The sequence below is a fragment of the Thunnus albacares genome, chromosome 18, assembly GCF_914725855.1.
Source record: "Thunnus albacares chromosome 18, fThuAlb1.1, whole genome shotgun sequence".
NCBI lineage: Eukaryota > Metazoa > Chordata > Actinopteri > Scombriformes > Scombridae > Thunnus > Thunnus albacares.
Window position 1 is genome coordinate 27,267,294 of NC_058123.1, and position 17,798 is coordinate 27,285,091.

The following is a 17,798-nucleotide window of genomic DNA, read 5'->3' on the forward strand; positions in this document are numbered from 1 at the left end:
CATATCCCACATCACACACACACACACAACGAATAATATGTAAATCTCTATGACCTCCAGATTCAGGAACTAAAAACAAAAGAAAGAGAAAACAAGATAATCAGCAGAAACCTGAGCAGTGAACACGAGCAGACAAAAGAAGAAGAAACAGGGGAAACGTCCACACAGCAGATTTTACTTGTTGGTCAGAGAGACGAGTTAAGAGCGAAGGATCACAGAGATAATCACCCAACAGCAGCAAGACTCCTTTAATGTTTTCATGGACACGTTGCTGAAGGATGCTGTCAGCACATCAGTTGACACGATGATGTCACTCGTATCACAATGTGGAGCCAGGACACACTAATACCAACACACATACAGAACATACATTCTGCAACAACTGTATGGAAAGCCATTAGTGCCATATTTCATTATCGCATTTTATTGTGACGTCTTTTTCAGCACTAAGCTAACAAATCAAAGTTACATCTTGTTGATGTGAATGCCGTTAGTACTTAACTCATCTGTGTCTATCACCAACATTTGCTGGAGCTTTTCAATTCAAATTTGGGTTTTAGATGAATCATGCAGAAACATTAGCCACTTCTTCTTCTTCTGCTGTTACAGAGTTTCCTCACTGTTCCTCCTATGTTGTACCCGGGTCTCTCTTGTAACAGAGATCTTGATCTCAATTAAGACTACCTTCATTACCTCTGGACAGAGCCAGGCTAGCTGCCTCCCCCTGCTTCCAGTCTTTATGCTAAGCTAGGCTAACTGGCTGCTGACCGCTAGCGTCATTTTTATTGTACCGAGTGGTATCAAAATGGAATTAAGCTCTGTGATAGGATGTTAGTCGACTTCTCTCCTTCAGTTTTCTATGCCCACAGGGTTGTACTTACTTCTTATTAAAGAAGCAGATATTTTGTAAAGGCATCTTCAGTAAACCTTGTAAGAAACGAGTCGATCAGATCAGCCTCTGAGCACATCTCCAGTACATTTCACTGAGCACACTGCAGCTGTGCATCTCTTCTATCTTTAAGATCAATGTTTTATCCAGACTGACTCACAACAAATGGAACAAAACAGAAAGTAGGACAGAGGTCAAAGGTCACGCATTATCTGGAAATGACCCATGGGTATCTGTCAGTTCCATCCCATATTATCTGACCTTTGACCTCTGAGTCCCTCTAAGGGCCCTATCTGGTAAAATCTTAATGATGTCAAAGTTAATAAAATCTTCATGGTGTCAGAATCTTTAAAGCTTCATCCGTCTGATCCATTAAAACTTAATACAGATCAAGGAGGAAAAAGGATACGAAGAGAAAAGGGTTCAAACGGAAAACTTGCAAAGCCGTCTGCATGGCAACATGGAGAAATCTTGTATTTCTACATTTTTATGCAATTTATGTATTTAAACTTTGTATTTAAATACATGTATCTATAGATTTGTTTTTGTTTCTATGCTATAAGGGTTTATTTATTAATATGTTTCATTAATATATATATATATATAGTTCTTTTACCTCTATCTATATTATTTATTTTTATTTATACTCTCTTTCATTTGTTTTAAATTCTAATATTTTATGTACTATATGTTTTTATTTTTAAATATTTTTTCTTTACTTTTATGTCATTTTTTCATACATTCATCTATTTACTATAATTTTGTTATTAACTATATGGGCTTATTCATTGATTAATTAATTGATTTATTATACATACTGCACAGTATTGGTGAGTTTAGAGCTTTGTCTCCGCTGATTCTTCTTCCTAAACTTAAGACACTGTTCAGCCAGACCAGCTGAAAAACAAAGTATTTTCAGCCGTGGGGTACATGTGATTATCCTGCTGAAGGTCGACGCTTCGGCTCCAGGGAGCCCCTGCTGGGACCAAGCACAGGAGTACTTCATGAGCCTGAGTCAAAGTGGTGTTCAACCAGAGATAGAGTGAGCTAACCTGAGCTGTAATCTGAGTGATGAAGTGGATGGTGTATGAGCTCGTCTAATTGGACGGTGTAGAGTGTACGGAACATCAGCGGCTGACAGACTCCCTGCAGACTGAGGAGAAGCTGCTTCCTCTCGCAGTTCGCAGACATGTTATTATAATCACATCATACACTGTATATATTCATCACATCACATTTTATTTTAAAATGAGCCGTCCAGCACTGGGAGGAAATGTAAAAAATTACTACCTGACGAAATGATAACTGTAGAAAAAGTATAACTCACTATTAAATGAAACTGCTGGTGATGTACCTCACTGTAACAAGACTGGAGATCTAAAGAAGTCAGCTTTTTCATTCAACATTTTAAATATGATTCAAATTTCATGCCAGAAAAAGTTTAAATCAAATAAATGAAATTATATCAGGTTATTATATCAGGTTATATAAATAAATTGGAAGCATGTGGACCAAATGAACATATGTGGTGCCATTTCGATCAGTCGACCAATAGATCGATAAATCAAGCAGCTATGTGTTTGCAGTGCATCGTTGTTTGATCAGTCACCTGGGAGCACTCGGAGTTCAGCATCCGTCCCCGTCCTGGTGCTGCCAGGGTTGTCAGCCAGACAGCGATACGTAGCAGAGTCCGGCGGTTGGACGCGGCTGACCTGCAGGGAGCCAGACGGGAGCACCGCCAATCGGGAGTCAGTGTCATAGGTCAGTGGCAGGTCCTCCCGGTTCTTCTGCCACCGGATGATGGGCGTCGGGTCACCCGATACCTCGCAGCGCAGCAGGGCGGTGTCGCCCAGGTACGAGGAGACGGACTCTGTGGGGACGACTACCTTTAGCGGACCTGGAGGGAGACGAGAGATGGAGCCGTCAATAAATAAACAGAAAAACAGAGTATTGACAGAATTCACTTAGCATAAATATACACATTTTATTGATTCTTTCCTTGACTCTTGCCTACAGTTTCCTGTTACCCCTGCATGGAGTTATTTATTTTATATAAGTCCAATTCAGATAAGAACTATAATGAATCGAATCGTACTAAACTTTGCTGGACTGTCCAGAAATGAAATGAACTGCACTGAAGTGAACTGTAATGAACTACTACTACTACTAGAATTACTGATAATACTCCTACTACTTCCAACGTTACTACAGTGCTACTGCTGCTATGCTAAGCTAGCTACATGTACGCCTACATCATATTGGTACCAATAGTGCTCTGCGTCAGAAACAAAAGGCACACAGTAGCAGCAGGGAAGAAGAAGAGGAAGAAGAGGTGAGCTGACAGTAAAGGTTTTTCAGGTCGACAAGAAGAAGAGAATTATTAAGACAAAATTGGAACAGGAAGAGAAGTGAGGCACAGCAGGTGTTGATGTGTGAGAGAGAAAGAGTTAGACCCTGAACAGCAGGGGAACAGATGAAAGTCAGGTCATAAAGTATGGATGGACAGTGTCCAGCCTGCTGTGGTCAGGACACACGCCGTTTCCTGTCTGATCAGATTGACTTCAACAACAAACAGCCCGTAGCCACATAAATACACAAACCTGCTGATTGCAGTCCTCGCTCTGCTCTCACACTGAAAACTTGTTATTTTATCAGCAGAAGCTCATGTGTGCTTATGTTTTAATTTCAACATGGCTGACAGAGCCTCCGGGCAGTGAACTATAATCACCAGGAATGTCAGGAATTCAATAAAAGAGAAGTTTATTTTCTTCGCTATGTTGATGTTGTTCTGAGATTTTGCAGTTGACTTTAAACATGTTTAGATGGTTGAATGTGAACAATTTCATGCCAAAGTATTTGAAATATTCTGCTATTCTTGCCACCCTCTTCTGAACCCTCTGACACAGGATTTAGACCTTCATGGGAAACTAAAACTGTCCACTGATGTACAGTGTTTGAGCAAGGATTTGAAGGGATCACATGTGCCCTTTTCTAAGGCCGTCATAAACAACACTGTGACAAACACAGTTCTGTGCAGTGTCTCTGCATAAAAAGATTAGATTATGATTTGTTTAGATGACTTCATTGCTCCCCAGAGGGTAAACTAGTTGGGTCACCTATCCACAGTAAGAAAATAACAAGAGACACACAACAGACAGACACACTAACACATATTCCAAGAAGACATTAGTGTGGCACTGATGCCCACATGGCCACTTAATTAACAGTGTAGACAATTTAATACAATCGATGAATCAAAAAAAAATAAAAGGTTGTTCATAAGTGATGCACCTGAAAACAGGACCAATAAAACAAACAATGAATGTGAAATGAAACTTACATAAAAACCAACAATGTAGAAAATATGTCAAAAACACAACTCATATTTCAGGACACAAGCAAGTATGACATTTCAGTCAAAGTTTTCACAGCCGTGGGCAAAGACCTTCATTGAGGAATTAATTGGGCATCTTGGCCTCCATAACTGGTCATTTTTAGCCTAGCAAAAACCCTAAACAGGGGATGACCTTTGAAATGATATATGGTTCTTTCATCAACCTAACTTCCCATGGAACCACAAGTTATTGGTTTTTCATTCCAGTTTATGTATGGATTAAACAAATTAGATACAACATGTTAATTAGTAAGCTAACATTGTGCGGGTAGATGTACTTTTTTCATTCGAGTCAAGTTAGCTGTTTCGCTCTGCTTCCAGTCTTTATGTTTAGCTCTGCTAACCATGTCCTAACTTCAGCTCTGTAATTAACACAGACATGAGATTGATTGTTGATCTTCTCATGTCATTCTCAGAAAAAAAGGCAATTAGATTATATCACAAAATGTCAAAATATTGCTTTTACTGCAGACCTCTAAACCACAAAATTTAATCAGGACAACGTTTCACCCCTACTCAGATCCTCCTGACCTTCAAAATATTGCTTTGAGCCAAAGATATCAAATGTGTTCTAAATGATCCCACAAAGTTAGCTGATGCTAAATTGTTTATCTACAGTTAGACTCATCACTCTGTTGGTCTTTTTGAACATCAAAAAGACACAATTTACTTGCTTTCAGTGTAGATATTAAAAAGACGCAGAGAAACATTTCTCTGTCTAATAACTTATATTCGGCCTCACGTACAGAAACCTGCTTGCAACACATGTCTACCAGAGAATTTTGTACTTTGGCTAACTCATGAAACGCAGATACAGTTGATATACTTCCTTTATACTGTCCTTGATTTTATGGTGGACAACTGGGCACAGGAAGGTCACAGTGCTGGAATATTCTATGTTTTAAGATGGTAAATGACTCCCAGGCAGTCTGGATTAAACCCTGAATCTATAAGAAAGTAATTTACGCATTCATTTAGTGTTTCATATCTAGAAAGAGACATTTTTAAGAAAGTTCTGTGTCTTTTAACACATTCAAAATTATATTTAGGAGAAAGAACACTGCAATTTGCTAAGTAAAAAAGTTTTGCAATGTTTATTTTCTCATTGTTGCTCATGTATTTCAAAATCTAAAGTGCAGTTTCGAACAAGTTTCCAAATCCCTGGAATCCTACATTTCTGACAGCATATCATGAAGACTTTTCATCCTAGCAAGAGACAGAAAATAATGCAGTTTGGTGTCTGATTTTCCTTGCAGGTTTCTTTTTGTTTGGTTTTTTTTTTCATGCTAGTTTGAATCACTTTCTGCTTCCTAGGTTGTACCTTGACGCACAAACAGCCCAGAAACTTTACCACTGACACAAACACTAACTTTCTCTTTCTGTTCTATAATGTTAGAAAAGCTTCAGTTTGACTCTTGAATCATGGGACAAGCCGCTGCTGGATGCAGGTTTGTGCATCTTCACGCTGATGAGAACTTGAGCCGCCGCGACATCACACAGATCGGAGACGACGGGAACGCTGATGTGAATTTGGATCGTGTGTCTTATATAAGTTCTGCTACTGTCTGTTCTTGTGTGGATCACAATGCTGCCTGCAGCTGCGCACACACACACACACACACACACACATAAACATGAAACACACACCCTTGTTTTTATCACTTGTAAGGACATTGTATTGACAAAGACTTCATTCCTGGAGGCTTAGCCTAACCCTTAACCATAACTACTACATATAAAATCCACAAACCTTAAAAGAAATATTTTTAGGTCAAAGTCAACTCTAAAAAAGCCTTAAACCTAACATAGCTGGTTTATGTGCTTTATGAGGACTCGTGCAGGAACAGTACTTGTGGGGACCTGCTCTCGTAATGTTGGTGTGAGAGCAGGTTTTTATCCATATGTGATTAGTGGGACCTACATGTAAAACTCATACAGTACAAAACATGAGGGAGATTAACTGTGTGCAACAACTTCCCAGAATGGCACAACCTCCCATGATGCCATGTTTACTGTCTGCCAGTGAAAACCTCTTATTTTACCTTTGTGACTAAATGATCCTCTAGTACCCTTAGGGACCTAAAAGGTCCCCATCAAAACTGCCATAAAAATGTTATATATTAATATTGTTTTCAACTTTCACTGAGTTAAATTTTTTAACCAACATCGGTCCTTACCATAACTACTAAATATTCATTCATTTTCAGAATTTAAACCCTTTAAATGCCAGTATTTGTGATAATAGCACTAATTTTATGAAAGAAAAAACACACAGAAATTGAAATATTTTCATTGTATCTAAGGCTAGGAGGATTTTTTTTTTGATTATCACAATCTGGGAGATGTCAATGATTAGCAACAACATTGATATTTATGCATTATTATTTTTTGTGCAGTATAAAATTAAAGAAAGAATCTGACCTGTTATCTTATAGTCTGCAAAGTGTCCTATTACCCTTCAAAGTGTTTACCTCCTAATAGCACATTACCTTATTTTGCTCTAGAAGTAAAGCATAAATATAACATAACTTTGAATAAGAGCAAGATTTATTTTAAGAAAATTCAACATTCAAAAAATATTATCATACTGTGTTTTACAGCTGAAAGGAAGGATGTGTGATGATATCGTTCAAAGGAAGAGCTGTCGAAGTTCTTGTTTTGTAGACGTTTATTAGACGATGGCCATCGGGTCCATTCCATATACAAAGATGGTCTGGGCAATGTACCACTGTCGATGCACAGCTTATATAGGGTTACACATCTGTATCTTATCATATGAATAACATGTTTTCCAGGGGCACTACCTCTGTTGGGAGCCATCCATCAAGTGATTGACAGCTATCTCGCAACATATTATGTGTCACAACATGCCCACATCTGGAACCGTTCCAAACTTAACCATGGATCCATTGTTTGTATCTAAAAGGCCCCCCAGAAGGGCTATGCCATTTTACCCAAGGTGTCATACAGACCAGGGAATGTTTCTGTCACACGTCCAACATCCAAAATCAGTAAAATACATAGGGTCAGATAAAATCATACTAAGAACAGCAGATACAATAATTCATCTAATCTAATTTGTGTGATATTTTACCAGTCAAGTGTGCCAAAATTAACTGTATTGAACTTAACAAAAATTTTGAAAAAACTAATATAATTAACTAACTACAGTTAAAAAAAAACAACAAAAAAACAAAACCAGCAACTGTGGTGAATTTACAGTATTTCACAATTAATCAACCAAAATATTCTTTAATAAAGCATCATTCTTACTCCTGACATTCATTTCTAGAAAATGTATGAAACTGACCTGGGAAAAGGGGGAATTATTACTAGAGAAGAACATTTTTTGCAGAATACAAACATGCTGATTTGTAGTTATTTTCACATCATGTTTGTCATTCATAAGACCTGATCTGTGAACATGTTGCCAAAGTCTCATGAATCCAAAGTGAAGAGCAGAGAGTTCACAATGATCTTCAGTCAGAGAGGAACTTCTGATCACACAGAATGAAAAAACACCAAGATGGAGTAAAGCAGCAGGAAGGAAAGTGAGAGAGGAAGAGAAATAGGTGAAACCATCAGGAGAGGAGAGAAGAGACGAGATGGGATTATAAAAAAAAAAGTGATTGAACTCAACGGGTCTTCACCTCATCTTCCTGTCCGACCAACAACCTCCACATTCCTGGTGGCTGTTGTCTCCCTGCTGTTTTCATCCTCATTAGACAAACAGACCAAAATAACTCAGACGGATAATAACATGCAAATCATAGCAAACAGACGAGGGCAGCGGAGGGATTTGGGGATGCTCCTGCTCTGAATCTTCGCCTTGGGAACAATTATTATCTGCTTCTGTGGGTCGAACCACGTTCTTCCTCAGTGCTGTTAATTGGGATTTGTCCAATTCCTGAGAGAGTTGTTGATTAATTGGGGATGGACAGACTGAAGGTCGTTCCGTTTCTCTTCACTATGGATAAACTCAGGAGTTTAAAAATGATAGTTTGCATTTTGAGTGGCTGGAAAATATCAACACCCTGAACTTTAGACACCTTTGCCTCAAACACTGGATTCAATTAACATTACAGCCCGGCCAATACAGTGCTTTCAGCTCAATACGATTGATATCTGACAGTTTAAAAAATCTGAGAATTATATATTGGCCCATACCAATTTTCTTAACTCAGCCCATAATACATATGAACAGTTTTGATAAGTTTCCCTTAAATTAGTTTTTTTTAACAATTGGAATCAAGAAATGTGCTGAGCAGGATGCTTTACAGCTGAAAAACAAACTCTCTGGTGAACATACGATTGAATGGTGACACGTTTCAAAACATGGCAATTTCTAGTCATTTATTGGATGACATACAGCGATATATATATATATATATATATATATGCAATGAGTTCATATCAGCCAATATATGTCAGCCTGGATGTCGAACAGTCGGGCTCAGTAATATGTGCTTTCCCTATGTCAGAGAATAGTACAAAGCTGGCTGGTGCAGGTTAAATAACTGCCTTTTATCCAAAGTGCTTTACAATTTACAATATAACCAAGGAAAAAAGGAGGTGCAACAGGACTGACCTTTCAACAAGAAGATGCTTTAAAAGTAGAGCCCTGCGTGGGACTGTCTCCTTAATCCCTCTCCTGCTAGATTCTGACCATTACTGCCTACTCCCGCAATGTGTGAATTACGTTCCCAGTATCTCATAATGCAATACGCACGCATTTCTCTTCTTTAGTGATTCGGGTGTAGTTGGCAGGTTGCAGAGGCAGGTGGTGTGCACTCATGAGTGTGTGTGTGTGTGTGTATGTGTGTGAGGAGGAGCAGCAGCAGCAGGTCGTGGTATCAGGGAGCAGCAGGGAGAGAGAGAGTCGGCCTGCAGCACTGCCTAAGTCCAGGGACTCGTATATTTTTTGACCGCCCGCGGCAAAGTTAAAATCTGCGAGATTTGCGTTGGCTCCCGCAGGATCCGCAGTCCTCTACTTTAAAGCTAGGTTTGAGCATAAAACATTTTGTACACAATATGTATGTTGTTGGAAAACCACCTCTATTAACATAATACACCAGTAAGAATATAATATAATGTGATTATGTGTAACAGAGCAAAGAATAAAATAAAATAACAGAGAATAATTGAATAATGGAGTTCCTTTTTTAGGTTTTTATTTATTTTGAAACAATGTATAAATATGAATAAAATATTTTTAAATTCAAATTTTCTCTCTGTTTACTCTGCCGGTACCTCACTCCCTCTGTTAATTCTGATATACACTCTTCATTTTCTCTGTATAATGTGTGTGTGTATACTTTCAGTTTCTTTATTCTTTCTCCTCTCTCTTTCTCTCATCCTTCTCTCTCTATTTCTCCTGATTCTCTCTCTGCTCGCTCTACAGTATTCTCTCTCTCTCTCTCTCTCTCTCTTAGTCTGTCTTGCTCACTCTGCTTGCCTTCTGTCTCTATTCTTCCTGTTCCTTCTCTCTCTCTCTCTCTCTCTCTTTATCTATCCGAGTGTTCAGTGTTTCTAATTAATTCCCAGTTTACAGTCATCTCTGAACGCACACACATACACACACACACACAGAGTCAAACTGCTAATTGAATTTTTAAGCCTCTGCTGTTCATTAGCATTTTGCCTTGTAATGTGTTGCCTCGCCTATGTGTGTATGTGTGTGTGTGTGTGTGTGTGTGTGCGTTTGCGTGCGTGTGTGTGAATGACAATGCGGGCAGAACTGATTCATATATTAATGTAATATTCAAACTGGGTGAATCGCTTCTGATTGTGTGTGTGTGTGTGTATGTGTGTGTGTGTTTAAATTGTATAATGTCATGGAAACAAGCTCCATCACTGATGAACCACCTGAGCTCTACATGACGGTTCACTGTCATCACTTCTGACCAATAAATCACAAGCAGCACACGATTCAATTAGCTGCCTGACTCCTCCTGTTCCAAACTGAACAGCCACATGTACTAAAAACCATTCACCTGCTGACCCATCATATAACCCCGGCCATGATTTTAAAGGTGAATTTTTTCGCGGAGCCAAACACCATCCACTCTCTGATAGTTCTGCCTCCTCAACATCCATTACAATCGTGGAACATACACCTCATCAGCTCCACCCAAGCTCCACACCTCTTTGACCATATAAAGGCCTTTAAAATAACAGTTAAACTATCGTGAACTTTGACATGCAAATATTGACCGAAAGCAAGCTGTACTGAGAATGCTGACCTTTGAGGGGACTATCATAGCTATTGTAGCTTATCGTAGCTTGTAGGCTAACTGTTCCACAGAAGAGCAATGGTCTGCTGACAGTTGTGAGACAGGAATCAATTGTAGATCTTTTGAATAAACTGTATGAACTCGGAACTAAGCTATTGAGCTGACGAGTTTTGCTAACTATTTTTTCACAGTATGAACTTATGACATGTAACATGTACTCATCGCTACAGTCCTCTGCCTACGTTCCTGGAAATAAATGTGGGTACTGCTCAAGAGGTAGTAGGACTACTAAATGCAAGTTGCAATTACTTTCAGGGCCTGGACTTTGTCTTGACTTGATTTATTTCAAAACTGCCAGGACTCAGTCCAGTAGTCTCCAACTCGACTTAAGTGATCTTGACTGCTCGCCTGAACACACAGACACTACAGATAGGTCTCTCTCTTTCATTTATACACACACACACACACACACGCACACCTCCCTGTGAGCTGCAGCTGCTGGTCTCCTGTCTCTTTAATTGCTCTAATTGACTGGGAGGATTCAGAGTCACTCCAGAGACCAAAACACTCAAACACAAAGCGCTGAGCGAGCTAAAGAGACGACCAGCTGATATACACACTGTGACGGTAAGTGTGTGTGTGTGTGTGTGTGTTATCCAGATCCTCGTTATCAGAGTCTGAGGAGTCGTCAGCGTGTTGTTCAGGCTGTAGTTTTTCTAGTAGTTATTTGAGTGTGTCACAAACACTCTGACCTCCAAACTCAAGTTCAGTTCTGTAGCTTTTCTGTCTGAATAAAGCCAACATTGATCAGGGGAAATCTCTATGATGTGTGACATTTTAAAAACTGTAACATGAAACACTCTCTTGACTGTCCACAATTGCATTTGTGATGTTTACAGATTAATTCTAATGAACTGTAATAACAGTATGATTAGTTGTTTCAATTGCCCGGACGATGTTCTCTAATGACCCTCTGACTTTTCATCTAGTGCCACCAGAAGATAGATGTCTTTGGTTAAGAGCGAAGGACAGCAGCGGGATGTACTGCCATTCAATTTGGTATAGACAGTCATGGTTTCCCAAAACATTTTTTATTGGAATATCAATGACTAGTGGATGTATTACCATGACATTTGGTTCAGATATTCATACTCCCCTTAAGATGAATTGTAATAACTTAGGGGGTGGCTGTGGCTCAGGAGGTAGAGCAGGTCTTCCACTAATGGGAAGACCGGCTCCTCCGGTCCGCATGTCAAAGTGTCCTGAACCCCAAATTGCTCCTGAAGGCTGCACCATCAGTGTGTGAGTGTGTGTGTATGAATGAGTATTAGAAACTGTCCCTGGTGAGCTGGTTGGCACTTGCATGGCAGCCTCTGCCATCAGTGTATGACTGTGTGTGTGAATGGCTGAATGTTGGCATGGAGTGTAAAGGGCTTATTCGGAAGACTAGAAAGGTGCTATATGAATGTAGCTCATTTACCATTCCATCTGATGTCCTGACTTTTCATCTAGCTCCATCATCATCCTCACCATCATCATGTTCTCAATACTTTGGTTTGTGACCAAATGCAAAACCATCAACCTCAACTGTGTGCTGAGTGTTGCTTAGCAAATGTTAGCATGCTAACACACTAAACTAAGACGGTGAACGTGGTTAACATTATACCTGCTAAACATCAACATGTTAGCATTGGCATTGTGAACATGTTAGCATGCTGGTGTTATCAAGTAGCTCGAAGCACCGCTGTGCCTACATACAGGGTCCAGTAAAGAGTTTATAAGGAAAAGTTCAGTTTTATAACCCCGTCTTCATCCCGTTTACACACACGTGTGGCAGTCCCTAGCGTCTTCACCATAGCAACGGTCGCTGAGGATCATGGGTAGGCTAATGTAGCCGCTTCCGCTATCGTATAAAACTGACAAAAATACTTGATTTCTAAACCAAAATTGCACGGTCTTCTGAATGTGGTTTTCTGGATTTTCATTGGGAAACTAAAAAGGAATAGATCACGTGATTTAGTTTTTCGTTTTTGGTTTAAAATGAAAAAAGGAAAAACCCCTGTGACTTCCATTTTTGGTTTCAAACGCAAAAACGAATTGGCTCGATGTCCGCAGACCTGTTCGATATTCAATCCAAAAAGGAATAACGAGAAAACGAATCGGCAAAAACCAAAAAACGGGCCGGGTTTGATCGGTTTTTCGTTATTTGATTCTGACACCAAAAACGGTTCACCGTTTTTTTTACAAATGAATTACGAATTATCCGATGATACCTGGACCGTACAGCCTAACAGAGCTGCTAGCGTGGCTGTAGACTTCTTGTTAAATTGACAGATTGATGAATAGAAAAAATAATGAAGAGATTAACTGGCTACAGGATTATCCCTTATAAGGTATCTACGGGGATGGAACTAATCCATTATTTCTGCAGATATTTCCAGCTCTGTTTCAAATCATTTAAATTAAGGTTTTAGGTAATAAAATTGGGATTTTGAGTAGACAATCATTTGCATATGATCTGACTCTGAGGGAAGACATTAACATGGATACTGGTCTGTAAACCAGTGGTGATCAGTTTCAGTTGAAGCAACAGCAGTAAATGTTCTCAAGAGACAGCAAACAAATACTGTCAATCAGCTGATGGCTGCTGCAGAGATCTACTACATATATTTTTTTTAAAATCACTGATATATGAGGAGCTTAAGAAAAGTCTGGATCATGTCAGAGCAGTGAGGAAACCTTTCAGTAGTGTTTCAGGCTGCATCACATCCACAGCACACAACAGTTTATGTGCTCACGCTGCTTCAGAAAATGGGAAAAATCTCCACGAGGAACCGCTTGGGTTCACTTCTATTGTCAGAAATGATTTGCAATATGTCACGATTCCTCCTTATAAACTCTCCTCTGTGCTTCACTGACATTTAGAGAGTTGACAGAAGAATCTTCATGTGGAGCTTAACGTGTCTGTTGACAGGATGCCAAATAGAGCTGGTCACAAAGACCAAAATTATTGGTCATTTTTTCTGTTGTGTTGTTTTACTTTTTTCCCTACGCAGTAAATATCATCTTAAATTGCTGTCATACAGGATATTTTAGTGCATACTGTCTATGGTGGTGCACTTAAGCTTTTGTGCATCTCTCTGTCTGTAAACGTCTTCCATAAACTCTATTGATCTTAAGCTACACTCCACTTACTAAATTACATTACAAATGAATTACTTTGGTTCTATTAAATAAATATGAACAGTCAAATAAATGGAGGAAGCAGAGCAATACTAAGTCTGTGTGTGTGTGTGTGTGTGTGTGTGTATGTACAAGTCGCCACAGTAACTGTCAAGGTCAGGTCAAGGTATTGTAGAAAGATTAATCTGAGAATCTCCTCTCCTTTCTTTTCTCTCTCCTCCCCATCCCATCCTCTCTTCTCTCTTTTCTCTCCTCTTCTTAGGAGTTAAGGTTGGGGGGGGGAAAGGTAAGGCTCGGATCTTCTTTTTGCATTAAAGAGCCGAGTGGAAACAAACTGTTTACACCCAGAAAGGAAGAAATGGAGCCCTGGGGAACACCGGAGCTGATACGTGCAGCTGATGAGGTGGAGTTTCAGTGTCTCTGTCCACAGAAGCAGCTGTCTGTCAGCTGAGAGGACGAGCTGCCTTCAACCGGGGCTGACTGACAGCAGAGATTTACTGAGGCAAAATAGTTTTCTTGTCGGCTCGGCGGGAAGAAGTCGACAGCGTTCGTAGGCGTATTTATTGATTCGTTTGATTTTATTTCCCTGCCCACGTAGCGAGCGATGGGGAATCTGCCTGCAGTGGAACAGGCGAGCTCACAGGCAGACTGAGAGCCTTGATCAATCGATAAAGATACTGTTAATAACTTCAAAACATATAAACAATGGGAGATTTGAGTAAACAGCTGTCTGTGCAGATTACGCTTCACTAAACGTGACAGAGGATTAAAAAATTAGACTTGGAGTGTAAAAAATCACTGGGGGGGTCCTGGAGTGATGCATGTCACTCCCACGTCTCTCGGAGGCGGTGTGGATTGATACATTAAATAAGATGGAAGCACATCTGTCATCCATAAGACCATAAACTGTATATAAAGATGGATGAGATGACAGCTCCCCAAAAGTGAAGCCAAAATATCTCAATTGCCCCCTAGTGGCTGGTTGTAGTATATGTTATGAACTCTGCCCCTTCCATGTTAGCAGAAGGGAAATGAGACAAACTAACAAATCAAAATGCACATCAAATGAATTTTTCTCAAAAATGGTTTGGGTCATTAAGTAGTTCTGATGCTTGTTCAAGAGTTCATTTTTCTGATAAGTTTGTTTTTAATAAGTTATTTCATTATTTAAGAAGGGGGTGTGACATCATGATTGACAGCTGTGACAGCCACTCTCAAACCTCCATCAGACCGGCTGTCGTCCCGCTGCCCGGACTCTACCGCACAGACTCTGGTTGCAAATGACATCACACAAGCAAGATGGCAGTTCCCGGAAATTAGATATTTTGGCTTCACTTTGTGGCAGGAAGTAGAGAGACTTCGTATCAGAGTAGTGGAAGTGTAAATGACAGCTAGGAGATTTATTAACTCAACAAAACAAAATAGAAACTAAAGCCAACAAGGCTATCTAAACGCTGGCAACCATCAGGCTACGCCACAGAAAATAACAAGACAGGCTAACTCTTCTGTGACAGGAAGTTACTCACACATGAAAGCAGATTTCAAGAAGCAGCAACCAGAACGCACTAACAGAGGGTGGATATATATATTTACTCTAGGAAACAGGTGAAAACAAGGATTGGACTAAAGAAGGTTTTGGCTGGAAGTTCCTGCTGGTGGGAGAAAGAGAAGAGAAAGATAGAACTCTGGACAGCTCCTATCTGTTCTAAACAGCAGGGTCAGCACCTTGGACAGCGCCACAACACCTCATACATCTTTATATACAGTCTACGCACAAGAAGTGTGAAAGACGGACGTCAAAAACGCTTCTAAAAGTGCTTTCTATGTGGATTGGCTTTTAAACATGGATGCCAAGTCACGTAGTTAGTTTAATAAAGATTTAGTAGTCTGAAAGTCATATTAAGATCTAATTAACACTGTAAAACAGTAAACAGCTGGCTGTATGTGTTGTTCAAAACATCATGAATCTCTACGGGACATGATTCAACGAGTTAATAGAGTTAAATGGAAAGAGATTAGAATAGAACAGAGCAGTCTCTTACCTGCCACAGTGACCCTGGCGGTCCGGCTCACGATGCTTCCCAGTCCATCCAGCGTGGCGAGGCACTGGTATTCACCCTCGTCAGGCCTGTGGTGCCGCGAGTGCACCACGTTCTGCACCAGCAGCGAGCCGTTAGCCAGCTGTCGCCGCCGCTCGTCCACCACGGCGCTCAGCAGCACGCCGTCCTTACGCCACGTGATGGCCGGAGGAGGCCCGGCCGCCGCGTCCGAGCGCGCCTGGCAGTCGAGCTGCAGCACGCCGCCTCGCACCGTCACCGCGTCCTGAGGCTCCTGGGTGAAAGCGAAATCCACGAAACCTCCCAGACTAGATGATGAGGAGGAGGAGGAGGAAGATGAGGAGGCATCTGAAGCTGTAAGGAAGAGAAGATGAGATGAGGAGTCGTCAGATGGAAGCACAAAAACATGGGAGAACATTTCAGCGCAACTAAACTGAATAAAAACAGGGGAATCAAACCCGTAACCCACAATGCCTTGCTCTGCACAGTTTCAGTATCAAAGCTTTGTTGTTGTTTTTATCAGCAGGAGAATTTTGATTTATTGTCTCATTCTTTTATCTACTTATTGATTTATTCAGGTTTGGCTTTGTGTATTTATCCCTATTTTTCATTTCTTAATAGTTTTTGTCAGATGTGCGTCTTTACAACAGAGAACATGACAGGAAGTGTTTAACCTCCAACCTGTGGCGCCTCGCTCCGCAAGATCACTCATCATAGCTATCAAAGCCACTTCAACCTGTTGTATTCTTTGTTTTTATGTTTTTTTATATTTCGTCTAATCTCGCAAAAAGCTCTGACAGCGGCGGCGGTGGTGCGGGCGTCTCTTCTCGTCCTTGATGTCGACGCTGCTAAAAAAGTCTTTCATCCTGATCAGAGGAGCAGTTTGTTCGGTCAAAGCCGCCGTTTCACAGTGCCTTGTGTGTTTTTCCTGGAAAGTCTGAATGGAGAGCTCAGAAAGCTGAAATCACATCGTTACGGCGTATTGTCGGTTTTAAAAGCACAGCAGATGGTTTTTGTTTTGTTTGTCTCTGACTTTACTGATGTTCCTTTTAAAACCTCACGGCTTCACTTTTCTCCTGCAGGACAACTCTGATCAAACAAACATCAGGTATAAAAACTAAATGCTCTCAGGGGTCTGTTCTTAACCGAGGTGAGAAAACAAATGAGAACGCTCGACACAAAAGTCATTAATCGGTAATGACTGTTTTCCCTTTCGGAATAGCTTCGTGTCTTTTCTAAAGAGCATTCTGTTTTGTTTAGAAATACTGAGAGTTAAACCACTTTCCTCTCAAACATTTTTATTATTCATTTATTCAGTTAGCTCTTCAATTATAGTTCCTGCAAGTCTTTTTACTACTGTAATTAGCGTCAGATTAAAATTCTTCCTTCCAGGAAACATCCCTCGGAAGTTATTAGGAAATTACAGCTTGAAATTTGACCTATCTCTGAATACACAAGTGTAAGAACTCAAAAAATTAAAAAAACTGTTCGCACAACTTTAATAATTAGCATTTGATTTTCAATTCATAATTATTAGTTTTCAAGTGGCTCTTGTTGTTTGGACTTTTAACTTCATCTTAGCTGGTGACATTAACAAGTAGTGGTGGAAGAAGTACTCAGTCATTTACTTATCTAACAGTACCAGTACAACCATGTACAAATACTCAATTATAAGTAAAAGTCCTGCATTTAAAATCCTGCTAATGATACTGTATTTGACATTATTAGCTTGTTATGCATCATGTAGCTGCTTACTGTACTGTTGTAGCTGCTGGAGGTGGAGATAGTTTAAACTACTTTATATATATTTAGGTAGATTAAGTCCAGTGGTTCCCAACCTAGGGGTCGGGCCCCTCCAAACAGTCAAAAGATAAAAGAAAAGAAAGAAGAAGCTCTGCTGTATTTGTGTGAAGTTGTTGAATTTTTCTCTACTCTTTGCTTTTGCATGCCTTTACCTCTTTGGGCCTCAAACAGTTCATTAAATGAAACCATGTCAGAAGTTTACATAGTAAATGTCTCTTTAGAGGAGCTGCTAACAACTC

General features: G+C 40.0%; 1 protein-coding gene across 1 annotated transcript in view; it reads right to left on the reverse strand.

Annotated features, from left to right (window-relative positions):
• The window catches only part of dcc (DCC netrin 1 receptor), a 196,618-nt gene extending 179,997 nt beyond the window's left edge, over nt 1-16,621 (reverse strand). Inside the window, exons 1-3 of the mRNA XM_044334582.1 lie at nt 16,555-16,621; nt 15,742-16,110; nt 2,499-2,786 (exon numbers count right to left, since the gene is read on the reverse strand). Of these exons, the coding sequence (XP_044190517.1) occupies nt 2,499-2,786; nt 15,742-16,110; nt 16,555-16,621 (724 nt within the window). The remainder of the gene's footprint in view (nt 1-2,498; nt 2,787-15,741; nt 16,111-16,554) is intronic.
• Between the last annotated feature and the right edge of the window lie 1,177 nt (nt 16,622-17,798).